The 23,263-nt window shown below is 39.6% G+C and overlaps 1 protein-coding gene across 2 annotated transcripts; it reads right to left on the bottom strand.

The window, feature by feature from the left end:
- Nucleotides 1–543: 543 nt before the first annotated feature.
- On the bottom strand, nt 544–12,805 carry SLITRK2 (SLIT and NTRK like family member 2). 2 transcript variants are annotated; one of them, XR_010727857.1, is made up of 3 exons: nt 12,679–12,805; nt 4,662–8,401; nt 544–1,353 (listed from the first exon to the last, which is right to left on the bottom strand). XR_010727857.1 is itself a non-coding variant. In XM_066250006.1 (2 exons), exon 2 carries the CDS (start codon nt 8,356–8,358, stop codon nt 5,821–5,823), a length of 2,538 nt encoding a protein of 845 aa, XP_066106103.1. In that variant the 5' UTR covers nt 8,359–8,401; nt 12,679–12,805; the 3' UTR covers nt 4,141–5,820. The 2 variants fall into 2 exon arrangements, 1 of the variants encoding a protein (XP_066106103.1); XM_066250006.1 differs by lacking the exon at nt 544–1,353 and having other exon boundaries at nt 4,141–8,401.
- Between the last annotated feature and the right edge of the window lie 10,458 nt (nt 12,806–23,263).

The following is a 23,263-nucleotide window of genomic DNA, read 5'->3' as shown; positions in this document are numbered from 1 at the left end:
TTATGATACAAAGCCATTGGCTGTGGTAGGGGAGTGGGGCATATCTCTATTTGAATTGTTTTTGTTGATTTTAATAGTCTGATACTTTCATGAAAAAGTGGCAATATGTTTTTTAAAACACGTAGTTTTACCCTTAATATGTAAATTATGACCTTAACTTGTAAACATTTAAACAGTATATATCAAGGCAAAGGGGATGGTTGCAGTACTACTTTGCACTAATTCCTCTTAAGATGCTGAAGAATTTTTAAACTCATTCAAATGCTCAACTTAGTGAATATTTATTAACTGAAAGCTAACTACAGCATAAAATACCTATGTAAACAGTTTATCCAATAAAACAATATTATTAAATCATATTTTCAATATTTTGCCTATTAACAGCCCAAAATATGACATTCATTTTTGAAAAAATGTCAATATTTGGCACAGAAGTCTATTTACACAAGAGCTTGTTTCATTTGCCATTTATTCCAAAACTTGAGAACAATTATTTGCAACTATATCTAACAGTATTTGTACAAGTACTTTCAAGCTGAAATACTGCTAAAAATTCCAACACACATGCGATTCAATATGTTTACATAACATTGTTTATTATAAAATCTGTGCCTCTAAGCACTTTATAGGATGTGAATACAGGACTCATATAAGAGGATATTATGCTGAGCAGAAGAGTTCTGTGTTCAATTTTGTTGAAATAGGTTGCCTACTCAGATTGTTCAGGAATGTTATTGGGCCATCAAGGAATCATTTTGATAGCTCAATTCAAACATAACCACAGCAAATTGTCAAGTATAATAACTTACATAGCTACCAAAAAACTGGTAGCACAAGCAGCATTGGTAAAACACATTCTTATTGTGCAGATCGGCTCTGTTTTAAGCAAAGTTGATATTAAAAATCCAAATATATAAAACATAAATTAGGGAGTGATTATTTGTATTATAAAATGGTTTTTCTGCCTTATAAAAGGATTCATACTTTGCCTCTAAATGGCAGGTCCCCTAATGCTTTTTTTTTTTTTTTTACAGAGACAGAGTCAGAGAGAGGGATAAACAGGGGCAGACAGGAACGGAGAGATGAGAAGCATCAATCATTAGTTTTTCTTTGCGCATTGCGACACCTTAGTTGTCCATTGATTGCTTTCTCATATGTGCCTTGACCGCAGGCCTTCAGCAGACCGAGTGACCATTTGCTCGAGCCAGCAACCTTGGGTCCAAGCTGGTGAGGTATGCTCAAACCAGATGAGCCGTACTCAAGCTGGCGACCTCGGGGTCTTGAACCTGGGTCCTTCCGCATCCCAGTCCAACGCTCTCTCCACTGCGCCACTGGATAGTCACTCCCCTAATGCTTTTAAAATACAATTTGATTTATAAAACTTCAATTTATACAGGACTTTTCACAACAATGGAAAGAAGTAAAGTACACCTGCACACAATACTTAATCTTTTCTCTCGATATTTAGGTTAAGTGTCTTGTCATTTCATTGGTAAGACACTTATGCCAAAACACTATCTTTGAAGCCACTGATATATAAAGTAAATATTGACTCGAAAACATGGATATCCCAGAAAATTTAAGTAGGTTTGTGATTTTGTATTTACATTGTTTTACAATGGAGATCTTTAGATAGCACATGTATATAGTTATGTTCAAGCCATAATATTGGGTGTTCCTTGCAGAAATTTCTTTTATGTGTTTTTCTTTCCTTTTTAGCTATGCAACTCTAAAGAGATGTTAATGATGGTTACAGTGTAGCTATTTTATTTATGTTATATCAGTTTATACCTCATTGCACAAAATCACCTTTAAAAATACCACTTCCTTCATTTAATACTGTTCCCACTGCTTAATCTGGGTGATTGCAATTTATATCCTTTATTAGTACTAAGCTTACTGTGGAGGATAGGACAATGGGGTGGTGCAGAGATCCTATATGCTGTATCTCTGTGCCCTTTCAGTAAGAAGCAAAGGGCCTGGAAACTAACAAACAAACACTCAATTCATTGAATAAATGAAGAAATGACTGGGTTAGGAGAACTGTCTAAAAGGCTTTCTTCACTCCAGCATGCAAGCTAATATGTTTCTAGAATGTTTAAAATCAAAATTAATTTCCAGAATCTAAAAAATCACAGAACCTCTTTCTCATTCTTTATACTTTTGATAAAATCTATAAAATATTAAGCCCTTGATTTAATTTTACTTAGAAAATTAAATCATCTTAGAGGTCAGGACAAAGAAGAGGAAACTGAAGAGTCATTTCCTTACTTACCAACTGATGGAGTGAACTAACAAGGCACACAGGTAGACCAAAGTCCAGAACTAAATTAGACTCTTGGCAACTGTGTCCAGACTGAGAAGTGGTACTTTTGAATGTTTCAATACAAACCTAGCCATAGGTATATTCAAAAATAGTGAAAGCAAGTAATTAAGAGCTAGAATCAAAGGGAATTACCATGTGCTATTTGTAGGGCCAGACATATAGATCTGTTCCAGGCAAGGCCAGGGAAGTTCACATTCTGTTAAATGGAACTATTTCACTGTGTTGACACTCATACTCATTATAAGATGAATGTGAAATAAGTTAAATAGCAAAATCCAGTTGTAGGAGATAAAAATCAAAATTCTAAAATAAGCTATGTTTGAAAGTACTTGACTGGATAAAGCAAAACAATATAATCAGTGGGGATGTTAGTAAGTTAATAAACATAGTGTCTGTTATTGCATTAAAAATAAAGCTTCAAAGTACATGGTGTATTATGCCTTTGAATTAAATATTCTGGGGCACATTAAAATGATTTATCTTAAAATCTAATATAGCCCTGGTCAGTTGGCTCAGTGGTAGAGTGTCAGCCTGGCGTGTGGATGTCCTGGGTTCAATTCCCGGTCAGGGCACACAGGAGAAGCACCGATCTGGTCTCCCCTGCTCTCTCTCTCTCTTCCCCCTCCTGCACCATTGGCTCCAGCAAGTTGGTCTTAGGCACTGAGGATGCTTCCAAGGCCTCCACCTCAGGCACAAAAAAAAAAAAAAAAAAAAAAAAAAAAAAGGCTCCAGCTGCAATAGCTGCAATGAAACAATGGAGCAATGACCCCAGATGAGCAGAGAACTGTCCCCTAGTGGGTTTGCCAGGTGGATCCTAGTTGGGGCACATGCAGGAGTTTGTCTCTCTGCCTCCCTTCCTCTCACTAAAACAAAACAAAACCAAAAAACAAAACCAAAAACCTAATACAAATGAAGCACATATTAAACAGTGTGAGAATCTAAAATTAAATGATAATTATTAAGCAGGATAGTTTATGAATCTGAATTCTTCCAAGAGGCCTCTTTAAAAGACTATTAAGCTACTTCTATTTAAAATTAATGGATTTATTTTTTTTCCCATTTTACAAGAATGACTTTACTTTCAGCACAATAAGAACAGATGCTGAAGTGGAATCATACATTGGTAGTTCTAGTCATATCATCTAAACCTAAAAGCTATCTTAATACATATACAAATTTGCCTTCATAATCACTTCCAAAAATACCTATGTCTGTATTCTGTATTTATTATTGCACCAAATGAAAGCAGCCATAACAGGATTTTTGCAGATATTTTATGTATAAATACATCACTCAATGAATAATGGTTTCCAGGACATAGCTCCAAGATCAACTCACAAAATACTCTAGCTCCTTTTCTGTGAAATTTAAAAACTTTGTATATTAACTTTTTTGTGGGTCATTTCAGCCCACCATTTTCAATTTTGATCTAAATAGATTTAAATAGGAATTATAATCTCTAATTAAAGAATGAACACGTTAGCCATCACTGTAGAGATTTAGAGATTCTAGGTTGTTAAGAGACAATTTTTTCTTAAATTACCTTTACATTTATATACACACAATTACCTTCTATTGTTCAAAAAACTATTTTGAACCAGTCATTATTAATCTAAGTAATTTGGATCTAAGTAATTTCTAATTGAAAGCCTGTCATATTAACTGTTTATAGTGACAGATGAAATACTATTAGTCATTTTAAAGCTTTAAAAGTGAGTTATCAGGATCTACTTCAATCTCCACAGGATAATAAAGAATTATTATGTTCAGTAACCTATTTATGAAAAGAAAACAGTGTGCTTCTTTCAGATGCCATCAATTGCTTTAATAAGGATTTGAAAAGCTGGACTACTTTATATGCAGATCACCATTCCAGTTGCATAAGGATTTACAATAGGCAAAACAAAACTATTTTTTGTTGTAAAGAAGGGTTGTTTGTTTAAATCACACAATAATGTTTGCATCTAAAATTATTTACAGGCTAATAAAGCTTCATAAATGTTATATAGACTTGGGTTAGATAAAAAATCATTTTAATGTTAAAACCAAAACAAAATGCTTGCTCAAACCGACAAGAAAAATTCAAAAAACATATGCTTAAAGAAGACAGATTGTAAAAATGCTTTCTTCATTTCGGTACTTATTAATCAATTTGGAGGTGCAAACAGCACATGATTGAGTAGCACCCCGTTGATGCTTCAGTGAACTCAAGAGGAAAAGACTGCTTTCTTCAAACATGTGAAAATTGAGAAGAATTTTGAATCTGACATTTTAATTTTAAAAGAAAGTAATGGGTACATTTGTCTTTTGTGCCTTGAATTTGCAGAGAACTTACTTGGAAGTTTTAATCTCACGGTTGAAGTCTTCTTTCAAAGTATTTAATGGCTCGTACGTCTTTATTAAATGAGGTGTGTGGCGGCCTCTACTGGTGCATGTACATAGAAAATGTTTCAACAGGCAGAAAAAATATCAATTTCAATTAAAAAGTTAGAAATACAGACTCTATCATTTAAATATATAAAAATATTTAATTTAATGCAGAAAAAATATATTACAGGTTGTGTAATGTACTCTTAATTAGTAAAATAATCTAAAATACCATGTTAGTGTAAAATGATTTACAGAACAGCATTAATTGTTCAGTTCACTCTGATATTGGGTTAAATATATTTTATTAATGAATTACTAATCCTGACTGAGGCTGTTTTATTATCTTTAGTCCACTGTTAAATCTCCTTAGTTAAATTAAATAAAATTACTTAGAACAAACCCAGTGGAAAGGAAATATTTTACAGTTAAATCTATAAAGTCCTATAACTGTAATCATTTGATGACAAGCTGGTTTCCATAACTCAAGCAAACTGTATGTTGACTTAATATAGCTGACATTTTGATCTACTTTTACAGTGTTTTAATTTCAAAAATACAACACATTAAAATATGTTCAATTTATCAAAGCTAAAAGCAACATTTGAGTAATGTACCTGAAGTACAAAATAATGTTTAGTAGCTATACTTGATAACTGATGATGAAAATACCATATACCATTATTTACAAAAGAATTTATAATCTGAAAAGATCTTTGGAGATCTTCTACAAAATACACTAAACAGTCATTTTCATTTGAAAAGTTTGCTTACTTTTTCTTCATTCACTATAATCTCCTTTTCCCATCCACCACTGGAAAAACAGAAGAAGAATAAAGAAACAAAACTATAAACAAAATACATGAAAAAATGCATTGTGGAAACATTCACGTTCAATGATGATTCCTAAAGAGAGAGGGAAAAAAATGGTGTGGGAAGCAAGAGAGAAATAATTTAAAGGAAAGCTTGTAAAAGCAGTATTACTGCTTCACCTCATACCCCAAACATTTTCAAAGTCCCAGAATAACCCTGGAAAAAAGGAGAACACAAACAGGAAAACAAATGTCATGCTCCCAATAGTTTGGAGCAGCATCCTTTGATGCTATAGGATTATAAATGATTTCCTTTCATAGCTGACTGATTGCAGTTTGTTTTTCCAGAACTTCGAGGTAGTCTGGTTCTGATTGCAGCTTAGCTTGCAGTAAAGGGTGGTCAGATTTTGACTGCCCCACAAAGCATTTCCTGGGAGTTCCATATAAAATGGTTTTATTGATTCTGTCCTGGTTTAGCCGTCGAGATTCACATGAAGGGGCGAACTGCCTTTTAGGTAAGGTACAAAAGTTATAGTGGACTAGTCCTGCACTGGGGAGTTCCTTGACTCGCTCAGCAATATTCTGATACAGCAGCTCAGGCTCTCTTAACATGGTCTGCTTTTCTTGCAACTCAGTGGCACTTACAGTGTAAGCAACAGTAGCTGGCTCATCTTTATTCTCCTCCAGGTGGTCATAGCTGAATTCTTGCAGGTTTCGGTAATAAGCTACTGGGTCTCCTTCTTTCTGCATGTAAATGGGGTTTTGGCACATCTGCCCCACAGGTGGGGGGATATAGTTATAGACATGGCCATCCGTTTTATCCTGAGTTTCACTGTTGTAAGACCCATACTGTAACTGAAAGGAACTTACATCTAAGTTGTTGACACTCCTTGGCACACTTGGCTTCCCCTTTCGGCGTTTCAGGACAAAGACGAATAAACCAGCCCCAAAACAGACAGATAAAATAAAGACAACAAGCAATCCTAAAATTAAGACAGAAAGTGGGACTTCAGTGTGTAGTTCAGGATAGGGACTGGGAGACACACTAAGCAACCAAGGTGTGTTTGTGTTGTGATTCATTGACAGAATAGTTCCATCTGAGAAGTTTGGACCATCTGGACAGATAGCCTCCTTCCTCAGAAACTTCAGAATCTCCCCTGCATGCTTAGCAGGAGACTCACATGTAACCTCATTAATGATGACAGGGGAATTGGCATGCTCTGTCCAGTCCTTTAGTCCCATAATGTCACAGGTACAGTCCCATGGGTTCTCTTGTAGATCTATCTGGATAAAAGCTGGAAGCTGATCCAGAACCCCTTTCACAGGAAGGTAAGAAAAATGGTTGTTTCTCAGATTCAGCCTGGTCAGGGCCATGCCACCAAATATGTTATCAGGTAAGGACCTCAGCAGGTTGTTATTCAGAAACAGTAGCTGTAGGTTAATCAAAGCATCAAAGGTCAGTGGCTTAATTTCCTTAATGACATTATACTCTAAATAGAGATACTGCAAGCTTTGCAGTCCACTAAACATAGAAGGATAGAGAACTTCAAGGTAATTGCCATTCAAATAAAGTCTGCGTAAACTGGTCAGGTTTGTGAAGGCACCTTCCTGAATGACTGCAATCCTGTTATTCCCCAAATGTAACAAATCCAAAGAACTATAATCTAAGAGGTCATTCTTATAAACAATTTGAAGATAGTTCCCCGTCAGGTAGAGTTTCTTTGGACTGGTAGGTTTGGGCTGCAGGTCAGATATATTAGTGAACTTTCTTTCTTGGCAATTGACATTTAGACCATTGTCTGAGCTCTGAGAGGTGCACACACAGCTGCTGGGGCAGGTTAGAAGCATAGGGGACTTGGTCTGGTACACCATGATTGGGCCAAAGCTTTGCCTATCTTTTGACACAGTGACCCGGGGAGTTGGACGATTTCTCATTTTCGGTGGTCGGCTGGCTTTTGGAGCCCTGGTTGGGTTGAGAGCAGGATTCATTGTAGGTGACAGCTTTTGGATGTGTGTGTCAGCATGGCCACTCTTCTGACTGGAGTCACTGGAACTTTTTCTAGGACAGAGGTCTTGCCTGGTCAGTTGGGTCACATCTTTTCCATGCAATCTGAAGGGAGTTTCACAGACAATCTCCCCCACGAAAACAGTTATGGTGTCCAGCCAAGCCTTGAGAGGAAGTAAGTCACAAGTGCAGTTCCATGGGTTTTCCTCCAGCTGAATCTCCATAATCCCTCCGATATGTTCAAGGACACCAGCAAAAGGCATCACTTTCAGCCTATTTCCTCTCAGGTCTAAGTGGGTCAGCAAGACGAACCGGAACACATTGCTGGGCAGCGACAGCAGAAGGTTATCATTCAGGATGAGTACTTTGAGCTTATTTAGTTTGCTAAATGTCCCTGCTTCAATGGCACTGATGTAATTGTAGTCAGCCTGGAGGTACTCGAGGTTTTCCAGGCCCAGGAAGGTGTCCTCCCTCAACACCTCGAGCTTGTTGTTGTTAAGGTGTAGTCTCTTGAGGGTTTTCAGGCCACTGAATGCGCCAGTTCGGATCTCCTGCAGCCCATTGTTACCTAAGTGGAGAGTCACCGCGTTGGAGTAATTGACAAACTCATTGGGGTACAGTCTTGTCAGGAGGTTTCCATTGAGGAAAAGCTGGTAGATTCGATACTGGGGAGGCTGGAGCAGGTTGACAGTTGTAAATCCTTTGTTTTCGCAGTTAATATTCAGTACATTTTCTTTCTCTTCGCACAGGCAGCGGATCTTGCAAATGTCTTTGGCACTTTTGCGACTCGCTGTCTGTAAGAACCCGGCCACGGTTAACACACTGAGGAGCCAAACGCCGCTCAGCATCTTTAGGCACCGTTGGTATCAGCTCAAGTACCTACAGGCAAACCTTGGAAGGGGGGAGAAGGAAAAAGCAGGGTGCGGGGAGGGGGGTGGGGGGAAGAAACAAGGAAGCCCGATTAAAATGGCAAAGCAAGGAGGCAGAGTGGGAGGGAAGGAGAACTCAGGGAGTGGACGGGAAACATATGGCAGAATGAAATCATTGCGTTTTTCAAGCAGTTTTTTCTCTCACGACCCCCCCCCCCCGGCGTCCCACAGCCCACCCACACACTCGTCCTGGAACACACAGGCTTGCACTTGATGTCCCCGCGGGTCGAAGCCAGCCGCAGTCATTAGTAACGGAGTTGTCCTACTAAATCCAGCCCATCTCCTCCTCCCCTGGGGTATCTTGAAGAGATTTCCGGGAGGCTTGCCAGTCCTGGTCTCGTAGTAGAAATTGCTTTACTTTTGTGGTTGTTGTCGGTCTTTTAACTGTGCAAAAAGGGGATTGGAAAATCAAGCAACTGGCACCGAGAGGTGGGGAGATGGAAGAACAAAGCGCTGCGTGGGGGTTACTCACACGTCAGGAGAAGACTGGATCCCTCTCCTTTGCAGTCCGCCAGTAGTTTAGTATCTTCAGAAAAAGAGGGAGAGCAAGGAAAAAAGAAGACGCTGCTTGGGGGGTGGGGGATGCCCTGCTTTCGGTTGGTTGATTTAATTTGGCCACGGGGAGGGGGGCGGGTGCGCAGAAATAAGAGAACTGGCAGGCAGCAGGAGAGGAAGAGGAGGGTTGGAGCGCGGGGAAGCTGAGCCCACACGACCCCGGGGGTGAGATTGAGTATTCCCCGGCAGGCCGGGTCAGCCGGTGGCAGCAACCGCCAAACCTTGCTGCGAGCTTCCAATACGGTGGCAGCAACAGCAATGTGCTTAGCAGTTTGAATTTGAGAGGTTTTGCAAGCTCCAAGAAACAAGGCTGGGATGAGGTCACAGGGGGAGGAAGCAGGCAGCAGATTGAGGGCTCCTGCTGCAGGAGGGAGGGGCAGATTCTTTCCTTCCCCACCAGCGGCTTGCAAAGTTCAAATCTGGCTGCGTCAGTGATTTTGAGCTACTCTACCTCCAACCCAGCGGGCAGGGAAACACTAGCTAGGCTCTCCAAGAGGGGTCCCGCTAAGGGTCTTGCACCCTCCTAATGGTTTCTTCCACATAGCCCTCCCTCCTGGCCTTTCCATGGGGATCTCACTCCAGATATCTCTCTCTCTCTTCTCTACTCTCCCTCCCCTCTTCTCACCTCCCTTCGCCTCCTCTCCTTCTCTCTCTCTCTCTCTCTCTCTCTCTCTCTCTCTCTCTCTCTCTGTCAAGTGTGTATAGAAGTGCTTCTTTTGCTACAGGACTGGGGCCTGCCTACCAGCCTCCTAGCTCAAATGTTCTTGGTGCGGGGGTGTGGTGTGTGCGTGCACCAGTGTGTCTGTGTAGGAGGACCAGGAGTTAGGGGATGTATGCTTTACATACAGAGCTTTGTTTCAGTGCTTAGATAATTACTTTCCGGTGGTGACTGCTAAACTATTTGCCCTGATTCAGGAACCCAGCTCAAAGGATAGCTTATGCACCAAGTTAAAAAACAAAACCCTTCTCTTCTGAGGTTTACACTTAGTCAGATAATGAGGTTTAAATGTATGCTTTTTTTTGCCCAAAGGAAGGAGAATAATAATAAGAGTGGGTGTCAGAAAGTCACTGCCAGGCTGAGCCTCAGCTAAGAGTGGGAGTCCAGGGAAGGGTGCCTAAATTTTCCAAGCTGCAGACAGGGGCTGGGGAACTAAGAGAACAGAAGACAGAAATGCAGGAAGACCGGCTCCTAAGAGAGGAAAGATGAGCAAAGTTCTGCATGAGACTCAGCAGACCTGGTTTCTGATCCAGCTGTTGCCAGGTATGTCACTTGTTTTTGGATCTTCCTGTCCCCATTGGCAAGGGAGTGGACTATATGGGCCCTTCCATCTCTGACATTCAACAGAATTCAGATAACCTTTCCACAGCATTATTGATGGCCAGGTGTTGGGTTTTGCCTTCATTATCTACTTTCTTCTTTGTTATCTTAAGGTTGCCTGAGCCAGGACTTTCCCTGTGGAATCCATTTTCAACATGTGAATATCTGCTTTTGCCCAGAAGTGCCAAGGGCTGTTTATTTATTTTGGGGGGGGGGATGAGGTAGGAAAATGAGGGAATGAAAAAGAGTGACTATGATTTGACCAAGCCATGTGGCTGTCACACAAAACATTTTAGCTTGCTTTCCTTGTGTCTTCAGTCCCAGCCTGCTGCAGAGGAAGTCAACACAGGGTCCCATTGCTGTACCAAATTCTGAATAGAGGATGACATAGGCAAAATAGGCAAAAGGAGCCACCAGAGAAGGGAAAGATGCTGCTTTTCCCCTCCTCCTTTCCTATTAAGCTCAGGTGGTAGTACTGTTAGCCCATAAATTTATAAACTTTGGCACTAAGGCAACCTGTAGCTCTGGCAGTCTCCTTCAGAATTTTTTATGGGCTTTCTCCCCCCCCCCACCTTTTTCTTAGGCAAAGAGCCTTGAACCTCAAACCAGACATCAAGAGCCTCCTTCCCATTCTGTAATTCTTGATTAGTCCTGGACAAGATCCTTTACTTTTGGAGCCTCAAATTGTCCTTTTCTATGCCAAAGGGTGACATCAAGATGAGCTGTCCTCAGAGAGAGAGGAGGCCTCCCACTCTATTGCAATTGCATCATTAAATGCAAGTAGAGTGATGTAGTGTGACCATGATTAATGTCCTTTCATAACCAAAGGGCATTTGTTTCTACATATTTCCAAATATTGAATATACACAGTTCCTAGAGAGATATGGGGGTTTCATTCAGTCGTTCATTTAACAAATATTTATTAATTTGCTTAATAGTTCATTGAAATAGAAGCCAACATGAGAGCTGGACAAGACCTTTAGAATTGGATTCATTTTGTAGATGTATATATTCTTCAACCAGGGAAAGTTCTTGACTTGCTTAAGTTCAAGAATCTATAAAATTAGAAACAGAACCCAGGAATTCTGAGTCCCATTCCAACAGCATTCCAAAAAGATCACTACTGCTTAGGGTGAATTAGAAAACTACTTAAATAGTGGTGGTGGTGTTTTACCTAAATGTGCTTTACAAAATGTGTATTTGAAAGTGAAATATCAAATAATTAGTTTTAGTTCTCAAATACAGTAATTTCCTTCAAGACATTGATGACACTGTCAACACTACGTGAAAACAGTCTTTTTTTTAGGAATCTCAGAGAGGGGGTGTAAATAGATTAAAGGAGCTGGGGACACTTGAAATTCTTGACAATCATAGTAAAGGAAAAGCAGAAGTAAGCTAGCTGCGAGGAGCGCCATGGAGGACCCTGAGGTAGAGGGCCAGATCTTTCTTCCATGGATCCTCCTATCACTCTTCCCTCCACTGAGTGTCCCCGAGCTTCCCTAGTCGCTTTCCCAAATGTAGTTATTGGGACCAAATCAGCCTCAACCCGGATAAAGCACTTTAAGTAAGTTTAATTTAGCTCCACATCTTGGGAAAAGAATGGCCTCAGGACTTGGCTAGGGAGAGCGGGCTTTAAAGAGGTGGGAAAGTGAACTGGGAACCATAGAGAGGCAAAGGCGGACTTTAAATTGTAGCGGGCGCGCAACCCACTTCCACTCGGCCGCCCGGCAGGCCACCAAAGGGTTAATAGGAATCCCTAAACCTGCAGAGAGAGAGAGAAAGAGAGATAGAGAGAGACTGTGTGTGTGTGTGTGTGTGTGTGTGTGTGTGTGTGTGTGTTGGGGGAGGGGGATTCCAATGTCTGCCCATGGCCGCCTTCTCCACCCCTCCTCCCCCGAATCCTACGCAAATGCCATTCCCCAAGGACTCCTGGGCGACTCCGGGGGTTGGCCAGTAGCTAGTCCCCCTACCTAGGACCCCGACCACTAACGCAGCCCTACCTACCCTCCCCATTGCAGCTAGACAACTGATGCGGGGTGCGGGGCCCATAAGCGCGACGACCAGCCGCACTTCCTTTGCTCCAGGGTCCGCCAGAGGCGTGGGCCGCCCGCAGCAGCAGTGACCGCAGGGCTGCGCGGACCCTGACCCGGACCACGCCCGCGAAGATGGTACCGAAAGCAGCCTGCCCCGGTGGGGGCGGGAAGCGATGGTGGCTTCAGAGCAAAGTCACCAGAGGCTGGCGGTAGGTCCTCCCACGCCTTTCCCTCGGCGAGGGGAGGCAGCCGCCAAAGGAGCAGGGGGTCGAGAGGAGCCATTCACCGGCCACCGCGCAGTAGCCGCAGTGTCCCCGGGTGCTCAGAACTTACCCGGCAAACGCGCCTCCCGCAGCTTTCCCGGAGGCGCCCACAGCTTCCGCGACCAGGGAAGGCGCGGGAGCGGACACAGGCTAGGACCAGCGCGGCTAGGCGCTGCACAACGGATACAGCGCAGACGGCGCCCGGAGCAGGCAGATCCCTTCTGGAGAGGCTTGCCTGGGGCAGCGCTTCTATCTGGAAGGAGGGAGGGAGCCGATGGGAGGAGCGAAGGAGGAGGGGGGGAGAGGAGGAAGGGAAGGAGGGAGAAACAGCAGATCCAATCCCGCACTTATCAATCACCACGCTGATCAAATGCCCCCCCCCCCGTGGGGGGGGGGAGCGACGTACTAGCCCATTGTGGAGCTGCCACTCCATTTTTCTGACTAGCATGCTAGTGCTGTTCTCTCTGCCCCTCTCACCTGGAGCTCTGCCCAGCCCTTGCAGCTTCTACCCTGGGCTGCAGTTCAGATTGAGTTAGGAAATAAGGATGGCACTTGGTTCGTACCAAAGCCAAGGAAAGATTAAGACTAGTGGGTGGAAGTTACACTGACAAATGCAAAAGCAGATATCTCTTTGAGCTGAACACCCTCCGGGAAGGCCTGCCTCCCCTAACTAGTAAGCGACCAATCATAGTTCCCAGGCAGATATTTAAGAACCTCTAGGACAGCGGTAGTCAACCTTTTTATACCTACCACCCACTTTTGTATCTCTGTTAGTAAAATTTTCTAAGCGCCCACCGGTTCCACAGTAACGGTAACTTATAAAGTAGGGAAGTAACTTTACTTTATAAAATTTATAAAGCAGAGTTATATCAAGTTAAAGCATATAATAATAATTACTTACCAAGTACTTTATGTCAAATTTTTGCTGTTTAGCAGAATAAATCTCTATAAAACAACTTACTATAATTAAATCTATCCTTTTATTTATACTTTGGTTGCTCTGCTACCGCCCATCATGAAAGCTGGAATGCTCACTAGTGGTTGTTAGGGACCTGGTTGACTACCACTGCTCTAGGAGAATGTAAAACAAAAAATGTATATATGGAGCTGAGACAGATTTGTGCCCTTGTGTTAAAAGCAAGCCCTTTGCAGCATTCCCAGTGCCTGTTTTGATTATTTTTATTCTTCATGATGTTTACATGAATCTACAGTTTTGGCTTTCCTCCCTTCTTTTTCTCATTTCTTGTTCCTCATACAATAGTCCAAGTGGTTGTGACTCAATTAAAAAAAGGTTCTCTGTGAAAGGTTCTCTTGTGGTTCAAGAGAAAGGTGCAGTTTTCACAAAGAGAATTGTAATTCCCTCAAGACCTGCTTTTCCTAAGACCTCTCTTCAACCCTCCCAGGGTATTCTGGATGAAATTGCAGTTTATTAATCTAAGCCAGAGTAAGGAGTTTATTTGAGGGTACCAATATATAGTGGTACCTTGAGATACAAGTTTAATTCATTCTGTAACTGAGCTCATAAGTCAGTCAACTCGTACATCAAACAAATTTCTCCCATTAAAATAACTGAAATAGATTTAATCCGTTCCAGCTCTGTGAAACATCCCCAAATCATCCTAAATTATTAAAAAAGACATGTTTTTAATTAAGATATACTTTATCAATGCATAAAAAATATATGAAATAAAAAAAAGTCTTACTTAGTACTGTGGTCTTACCTTGGAGACAGACGTGTGGCTAACGGAAGTGAATTGCGGAAGAGGAGGGAGGAGGAAGGGATGCAGGCACTGTAGACACGTAAACTAAAACTGCACTTTCTTAACACTAAATGTAAACTAAAACTGCATTTTCTTTACTTTAAACAAAACTAAAACTGCACTCTCTTTACTTAAAATGAAACCATAAAAACTTAATTATAAAAAAATGGACTTTCTTAACTTTAAACTTAACCTAAGCTTAACATTACATATTTTTCATTTAATTATCACCTGTTTTTGCCTTTTTGGCTGCACTTTTGGCACTTTCACTTGCAGGACTTTTGAATAAAAATCTATCCAAAGAGGTTTGCTTTTGCCTGCCTTCTAAAATGTTATGAAAATGTGACAAACAAGTGTCATTAAAAAGTGCTGAAGCAGGACCACTTGAAACTTTTTCTGGGTGTTTCTTTTCAATGAAACTTGAAAGCTTCTCCCACATTGCCAGCATGTCTTTAATTTCACTTGTAGATATCACTTCCTCCGACTCTACCTCCTCCTCACTACTAATCTCTTGCAAAAGCTCTGTATGTTGCATCATCTGTAGCTCCTTCAACTCCTCAGTTGAGAGCTCCTCCTCATGTTTCTCAACGAGCTCCTTTACATCACCCTCATCTACCTCCAGACCCATCTACTTTCTGAGGGACACAATCTCCTCCAACACTTCTACCTCGGTCTCGGTCTCTGGTTTGAATCCTTTGAAGTCCCTGTCTGCAACAACATCAGGCCATAACTTTTTTCATGCCGAGTTCAAGGTTCTTCTTGTAACCTCTTGCCATGCCAAGTCAATAATATGTAAACATATCACGATGTTGTAGTGATCTTTCAAAACTCTTGAAGGGTTAGATTTGTATTCTCAGTAAGGCACCTCAAAACAGAGGCAGAATAAGTGCTTTGTGTAAAACTTTTTAAAATTGGAAATGACCTGCTGATCCATAGGTTGCAGAACTGAAGTCGGGTTGGGTGGAAGGTAGAGGACTTTCACAAATTTGAACTCATCAAAAATGTTATCTTCAAGATCAGGTGGGTGGGCTGGAGCATTTTCAAGGATTAGTAATGCTTTCATCAGGAGTTTATTTTCTTGAAGATATTTCTTCACTGCAGGATCAAAGACGAGATTTACCCATTCAATAAAAAACTCCCGCGTAACCCATGCCCTAGCATTGGTAGGCCACATTACCTGTAGTTTTTCTTTAAGAATCTTTTGAGTCTTAAAGACTTGAGGATTTTCAGAATGATACCCTAGCAGTGAGTTTACTTTACAGTCACCACTAGCATTGCACACAATGCAAGGGTCAGACGGTCCTTCATGGGTTTATGGCCTGGCAGCTTCTTCTCCTCTGCAGTGATGAAAGTCCTCTGGGGCATGTTTTTCTAAAATAATCCTGTTTCATCACAGTTGAACACTTGTCAGGGAATGTAGCCTTCCTTTGTGATAAGCACAGCAAAACGTGTGATGTACTCCTCAGCTGCCTTAACGTCAGCACTTGCAGCTTCACCATGCCTCACCATCGAGTGGATGCCAGATCTCTCCTTGAAATTTTCAAACCAGCCATGACTTGCCTTAAGCATATCTTCTGCTGCCTCTTTTGAAGTTGATGGTTCTTTCTTCTTCAAGTCACCATAAATAATACGTGCCTTTTCACATATTACAGTCTCCATCACTCTATCTCCTGCCAGCTCTTTCTTTTCACCCACATCAGCAGAAGCTTCTCCATTTCTTCATGGATATTTGTCCTTAATTGGGGCAGAATTGTAGTTCCTTTCGCTGGAATTGTGCTTTTGATGGCATTCTTTTGTTTAAGGATGGTACAAATTGTAGATGTATTGCGGTCATACAGTTTTGCCAGTTCAATCACTCGTACACCACGCTCATGTTTTTCTATTATTTCTTGCTTTACTTCTATCGACATCATTCTCTTCTTCTTCTCACCACTGTCCTTTACACTCACTTTCTTCGGCCCCATGATAGCACACAAAAAAAGTTAGTAAAAAATACAAAAATGATGCAAGAATGAGTACAGCACATGAGATTCGACTTGATTCTATGGGTAACACGTGAGAGAGAATGAGATGCTGGTGTTGTGCTGCCGATACTGGACCTGTGTGCCAACGTGCCAACTAGTGGCAGCTTCACGAATCACGACTCATATCTCAGAATTTTGCTCTGATCTCAAACAAAAATATAGACCAAGTTGCAGCTTGTATCTTAAAAAAAAATTCTGTATGTTGGTCTGCTTGTATCTCAAGGTACCACTGTAGTTCCTCCTCAGTTCTGGAGGATAGTACTCTTAAAGTTATCACCACCCCATATCCTTTTTATACCCTCTCTACAGTCTGTAAGACCTTCAATTCTTCAGAATATACACACAAGCTTGATTGCAGACAAAGAAGGGTTTGTGATGAGAAGGGTGCAAAATTAAAGCAAAATTTAGCTGTCTTGCTAATGAATTACTATTGAGATTTGTCTATTTTCAAGGTTATTCTCTATACCTTTAAACTAGGTTATTACAGCACTGACTTCCATTTCATTCTTGTCCTTAATATAGGGAATCATTTATGCTTCTTCTTATTCTTCTTGGTTTTCTTTTCATAATAGTTTTTCCTAAGAAGATGATGCTGGGTCTTTTTAAAGAAAATTTTTTGACAATCTTATATTTTGATCATATGCAGAGTTTATTTTAGTAATGCTCCAAATAAAGATCTCTTATAGTCATATCTCTGAGGTTTTAAGGATCATTGCTGTAGATTTTACTTCAACCCCAAGAAAAGCTTTTTGAGGTTTCCCTGCCAGTCAGATAAGCAATTTCAGAATAACACAGTTCTCACATGTACACGAACTGGCTATTTACAATTATATATGCAGAAACATTGCCCTTATTTACTAATAGCCTTATTTGTGTAAAACATCTCACCACACTGTTTGCTGCAGACTATAGCAGCAGCCTGGGCACATTATACTTTTACAAATTGTGGACAGTTAATGCTGGCTTCTCTGTCTTTACCTCATTTCAGACCATATCATCTTTTACTGTACTTATTTTATACTTATTTAATGAGTGCTGTAAACAACCACAAAACACTGAGCTAAGAATTTTTTGTGGCAGAAATAATTAGATAATCATGCTGAAAAAAAAGGAGACGGTTTACTTAGAAGGATAGTGTGCCCCTAGCTAATGAGAACACACAAAAAAGTATTAACTTGTATACAGATATACAGATAAGATGAACATGCCATCAATGATAAAGAAGTATTTTATTTTGATCCAATAAAAACGTGTAATATGACATACATCAATTTTAATTAGCCTCATGTGTTTATTAACTCTCAGAAAAGCAATTAGAAGCTTACTCTTTCACAAGTTATCACATTGATAGTAGATAAAATAAAAAAGCTCAGACTTTTTTTTCAACATCAGATTTTCAAGTAGGTGGGTATCTATTTCAAAGGTTGTCTTGAATGTACACATACACAAAATGATGAGTAGTAGAAAACTTTCTGTGAGGGTTGTTGCATAGATAATTGCAGGAGAAGAGAGCTGAAAGTCTATGAGAGTTTTCACCATAAAAACTCCTTAGAAAGCTGCTTTATATTGATTTTTCTACAAGTTTATATTTACCTGATATAATTGAATATCAAAGACATACACATTAATGTACTTTTCTTAATTAATAAAAGTGGCATGATTAATTCTTTGGTGTAGTGGCATTGTAAATGTATCTTTATATATATATATATATATATATATATATATATATATATATATGCTGTTCTCTAATGATTTGTTCATATCACTAAAAGGCTTAGAAATTCCCGATTGCAATGTTAGTAGGAACATAAATAAATTAAATTAAATTTGTGATTTTATAATTTTATTTTCAGATTAGTAGAAAATCAGATATTACACCTTGTATAAGTAAAAAATGATATGTCCATACATTTTTGAGATGATAGAAATGTTACCCAATTACTACTATATACTACATAGTTGGCCTTGTTGTTTTTTTTTTTAACATCTATCCAGACTTAGAAAGCTTTAAAATATAAAAAAAATACGAAGTAGAAATGTCAAGGAGAGTCAGAAATTCTAAGACACATGTGAGGTGTTTTCAGAGAATACTGTCGTTTTTGAAACAAAGTTTTCAAAGAGGAGTTCAGACAGAGAAGGACAAATTTGTATTTCATTTATTTATATATATATATTTATTAATAAAACTAAATTTAACAGGGTGACACTGATCAACAAGTGTACATAGATTTCAGATAAACATCACTACGTTGTTTGAAGAGTCCATTATGTTGTATATTCATCACTCAAAGTCAAATCAGTTTTCATCACCTTATCTTTGTCCCATTTTACACCCTTCCCCAAACTCCCTCCCCCTCCCTGACATCTACTTCCTCCTGGTAACCACTGCACTCTTATCTATTTCCATGAGTCTCAATGAGAAGGACAAAGTTTTAAATAAAGAAATGCAACCCAGAGGGTACATCATTAAGAATAGTAATTATAGTTCAAGCATATTGTAAACTTTGGTTCTGTGGTGCTATTGAAATTGTAGATATTTTAAAATTCTATTCAACTACTTTGATTATTTTGTCAGGCTTGTTGGTTTGGTTAGAATAGTTCTGGGCTGCCTGACCTGTGGTGGCGCAGTGGATAAAGCGTTGACCTGGAAATACTGGGGTCGCCGGTTCAAAACCCTGGGCTTGCCTGGTCAAGGCACATATGGGAGCTGATGCTTTCAGCTCCTCCCCCCTGTCTCTCTCTCCTCTCTCTCTCTCCCCCTCCCTCTCTTCTCTCTAAAATGAATAAATAAAATAAATAAATAAATAAATAAAAAGAATAGTTCTGGGCTAAGGCCCAGAGTAGTTTGTCTTTTAATCAAACCCTTGGAAACCAACAACCTGAGTTCAGATTCCTCCTCTACTTCATATTTGCTGGGACACCAGGCAGACACTACACTTCTCTAAGCTTCCCTATGTGTCAGATTGCCATGTAAAGTCAGTAAGGATGGGATTCATACCAAAGCTGTTGAAAATTGTGAAGTGGTACACATATGTGAAGGGGAAGCTAGAAATGAAGAATTCCTAATCTCATATATTAAAATAAGTAAATTGTACAAAACAATGATTTTAGTGATAAAGCAATATTTTAATTTAACTTAATTACTAAAATCAGGTTTAGAAAGATATTTATGATTCTGATTGGAGTCGTATGATGTCACACATTCAAATGAAAACTTGTGAACATTCTAACTTCTCCTTAAATTTTTCCAAATAGTAGTTGGATATGTATATAGCAGGGTTTCTCAAACCTTGGAACTATTAATATTTAAGACTAGACAATTATTTGTTGTACAAGGCTGTCATGTGCAATATAGGACATTTCATAGCATCCCTGGCCTCTAGCACTTTCCAGTAGCACCAGTGTCTATATATCAATATCTATCTATATCTACCAATATCTATCTATATCTGTAAATGTATCTATGTCTGTATCTATATCTATATTATATTTATATATAGATGTCTTGTATGCATATGTATATAGTATATGCATGTGTATGTGTATGTGTGTCTAAGCACCTCATGTTTATTTAACAATTAAATAAATGGAAGAAACATAATGTACAATTGTGACTTAGTGACAGAACCAGAGCAAGATCTCGGACTCCCTGATTCCCTGCTTTGTAACCTACTACACCTTGCAGCCTGCCATCTTTTATGCCCGAAGTACCAGGAATGGAGGCAGGCAATGTACATTGGTTCTGCTTTTCATGAAGAAATATATTTTCAATCCTGACCCAGTACACAGTATGGGTTCAAACAAAACCCATATTACCCCTGAAACAATATTACCCTTGTCGTAGCATGCATCTTAAAGTCAGTTGTGAGATTCAGCTGGTTCATACCAGTTTAATACTTATTTTTTGGTTGAGTATGGCAACCCGGTTGTTAAAACGAAACTTGTAATCAGGGTTCTCTCTAAGGTGGGTGCCTGGGCAGCTGTCCAATGTGGAAATCACAAATTTACATTTCTTACTCTTTTTTTTAAGTTTAGCGAGAAGAGGGGAGGCAGAGACACCCCAACCAGGATCCACCCATAAAGCCCACTAGGGGGCAATGCTCTGCCCATCTGAGTCCCTTGCTCTGCTGCAACCGGAGCTATTTTTTAGTGCCTGAGGCAGAGGCCATGGAGCTATCCTCAGAGCCTGGGGCCAAATTGCTCTAATAGAGCCTTGGCTGCAGGAAGGGAGGGAGATAGAAAGAGAGAGAGAGAGAGAGAGAGAGAGAAAGAGAGAAAGAGAGAAAGAGAGAAAGAGAGGAAGATAATGAGAAACTAGAAAGGGAGGCATTGAGAAGCAGATGGGTGCTTCTCCTGTGTGGTCTGACCAGGAATTGAACCTGGAATATCTACACACCACGCTCAGGCTCTATGACTGAGTGAATGGGCCAGGGCCTACATTCCTTACTCTTTTTTTGTGACAGAGACAGAGAGAGAGTCAGAGAAAGGGATGGAGAGTCAGACGGACAGGAAGGGAGAAAGGCGAGAAGCATCAGTTCTTCATTGTGGCAACTCAGTTGTTTATTGATTGTTTCTTCATATGTGCCCCAATGAGGGGGGCACTACAGCAAAGTGAGAGACCCCCACCCCCCCTCAAGCCAGTGACCTTTGGGCTCAAGCCAGTGACCATGGGGTCATGCCCATGATCCCATGCTCAAGTCAGCAACCTTGCACTCAAGCTGGTAAGCCCATGCTCAAGTCGATGAGTCCACACTCAAGTCAGCAACCTCAGGACTTCGAACCTCAGTGCTCTGCATCCCAGTTCGATGTTCCATCCACTGCTTCACTGCCTGGTCAGACTCCTTATTCTTTTTTAACATCCATCTGTGCAACAGCTTATTCTAAGCACCCGTAGTAATCTTCATTTCCTCTATAGGTGAAAAATTTTGCAAGTGAAGATGCCAGTCAAGAAGCAATATGAAAATATCTTACATAACATTTTTATTGTTTTTTTTGTTTGGTATTATTTAATAAAAACTCTTTCTTATAACAATCTAGTTTGGTGTACCTTCTGTTTAAGTAGTAAATACACGAAATAATAAACTACCTTTTGGTATATCTTTTTATATACTTAAAACAGTCATTAGGGCAAAGAACAAGTTGTCAAATTATTTGAATCCCACCACAGGTTAAAATATTCTACTGTAGTTGATTTTAAAGTGGCTGGTTGTGGACTTCAGAATTGATTTCTTGAGTCACTAATAGCTTGTATCTCAGAGCTTGAAAATCACTTATATACTGGATTAGGTAGGGCAGGAAATAAAAATGAGACAAAACCAAGAAAAGGAAAGTAAAGAAAAAGGAGAAGTATAGAAATAAAAAAAGGAAAAATGAAAAAGCAAATGTGATGCAAAAATACAGAAAAAGTTATGTCTCTCAACCAATTGTTAAAAATAGCACATGCTCCATAAGGGTTCAGATTTCCTTCCTTGTTGAGTAGGGTGATTCATCAGTAAAAACCCTACGTAAGCTTACTGTACTTGAGAGTGAATAAATATACATGGCAAAAGTCATAGATTTTACAGACAAGGCTTAGGACAGCATTAGTAGTTATTTTATTTATCTTGACACATTCTATCCTATTAACCTCACTGCTACTGGAATTTAGTCTGGAGTTGAAAGTTAATGTGTTCAAGAGGAAAGCACATTTATTGAGTTTGACATTGCCCATCATTGGAATGGTATAATGTAGTTGAGCCTCTGGACTAATTTCTGTTGATTTTATTTATATATTTATGTTTAGCTAGTAAAAATATATGGCAATCTATGTGCTGTTGTATAGAGCTTAATGCTGACTTTACTGGAAGAGTCAAAAGTGTTTGCATGCAAGATAGCCAGTTTTGAAGAGTTATATCTGAAAGATTACCTATTAAGGATTTGCATTATTTCTGATTTTTAAAAAAGTCATCACTTCTCTTGCCTGTGGAGTCAAATTCATAAAAAGCTCTTTAAAACCCAGGTCCATGAGTTGAGTTAAAAAAATAAAATTATAAAAAAAAATCACTTATGAAGAGGACTAGGCTATTGATATTCAAAAATATCAAGGATGACAAATCCCAGATCTATCCTAAATTTGTGATTTGCACAAAATGAAGCTGGGCTTAGAAATTATAGATTCAGAGGGAGGTTTGTAACATCTATAAAAAATAAAATCATTTCCAAGAAATAGCTAGATGCAGCATTCAACCTTCATTGCAAGTTAGTGAGGAGAATGGAGTTTTCTTTACCTTAAATCTTAATAATTTATTACTCAGATGTGATCTCAGTTCTTTTTTTCCTTCCATTTTTTATCTCTCAAGAAGTTTCTTAAGTGAAATTACAATGAAACTTGGCATACACCCTTATTCATCTAACTATTGTTGGGGAGGACACTACTAAATCAAATGTAATGGCCCCAGGACATATGTCAAACAACTTTTGCATCTGTCTACAGTAGTGCTGTGGATCCTAGGCAAATCAGAAAGAAAAATATCTTCAAATTTTATGATACTTTTGATAACCTAAATATCCCCAAAGTTCTCTCAAAAAAATATCCTGCAGTCTATCTGGGGTGCAAAAGCCATATGTAGTTTCTTTAAGCATCAGTTTGAGGCAACCTCAAGAAACCATAAGAAAACTGGAGCATAACCATGATAAGATTTGTTGCTTACCCTGGTCATCACAGCAACTCAAGTACAGTAATAAGATTGGTATAACTTTATTAATATTTTGAAAGGAACCAAAACCAAGTTAATTTTTTTTTTTTTTTTGCTACACATCACTGCTTCAGAATAAGGAGTTAGGTATGCTGATCCTATAGTGCTTTATATATAGCTCTAATTGGTATAGG

This window comes from Saccopteryx bilineata, chromosome X (assembly GCF_036850765.1).
Source record: "Saccopteryx bilineata isolate mSacBil1 chromosome X, mSacBil1_pri_phased_curated, whole genome shotgun sequence".
Taxonomy (NCBI): Eukaryota; Metazoa; Chordata; class Mammalia; order Chiroptera; family Emballonuridae; genus Saccopteryx; species Saccopteryx bilineata.
Note: the sequence above shows the minus strand (reverse complement) of the source record. Positions and strands in the feature narration are given on the sequence as shown.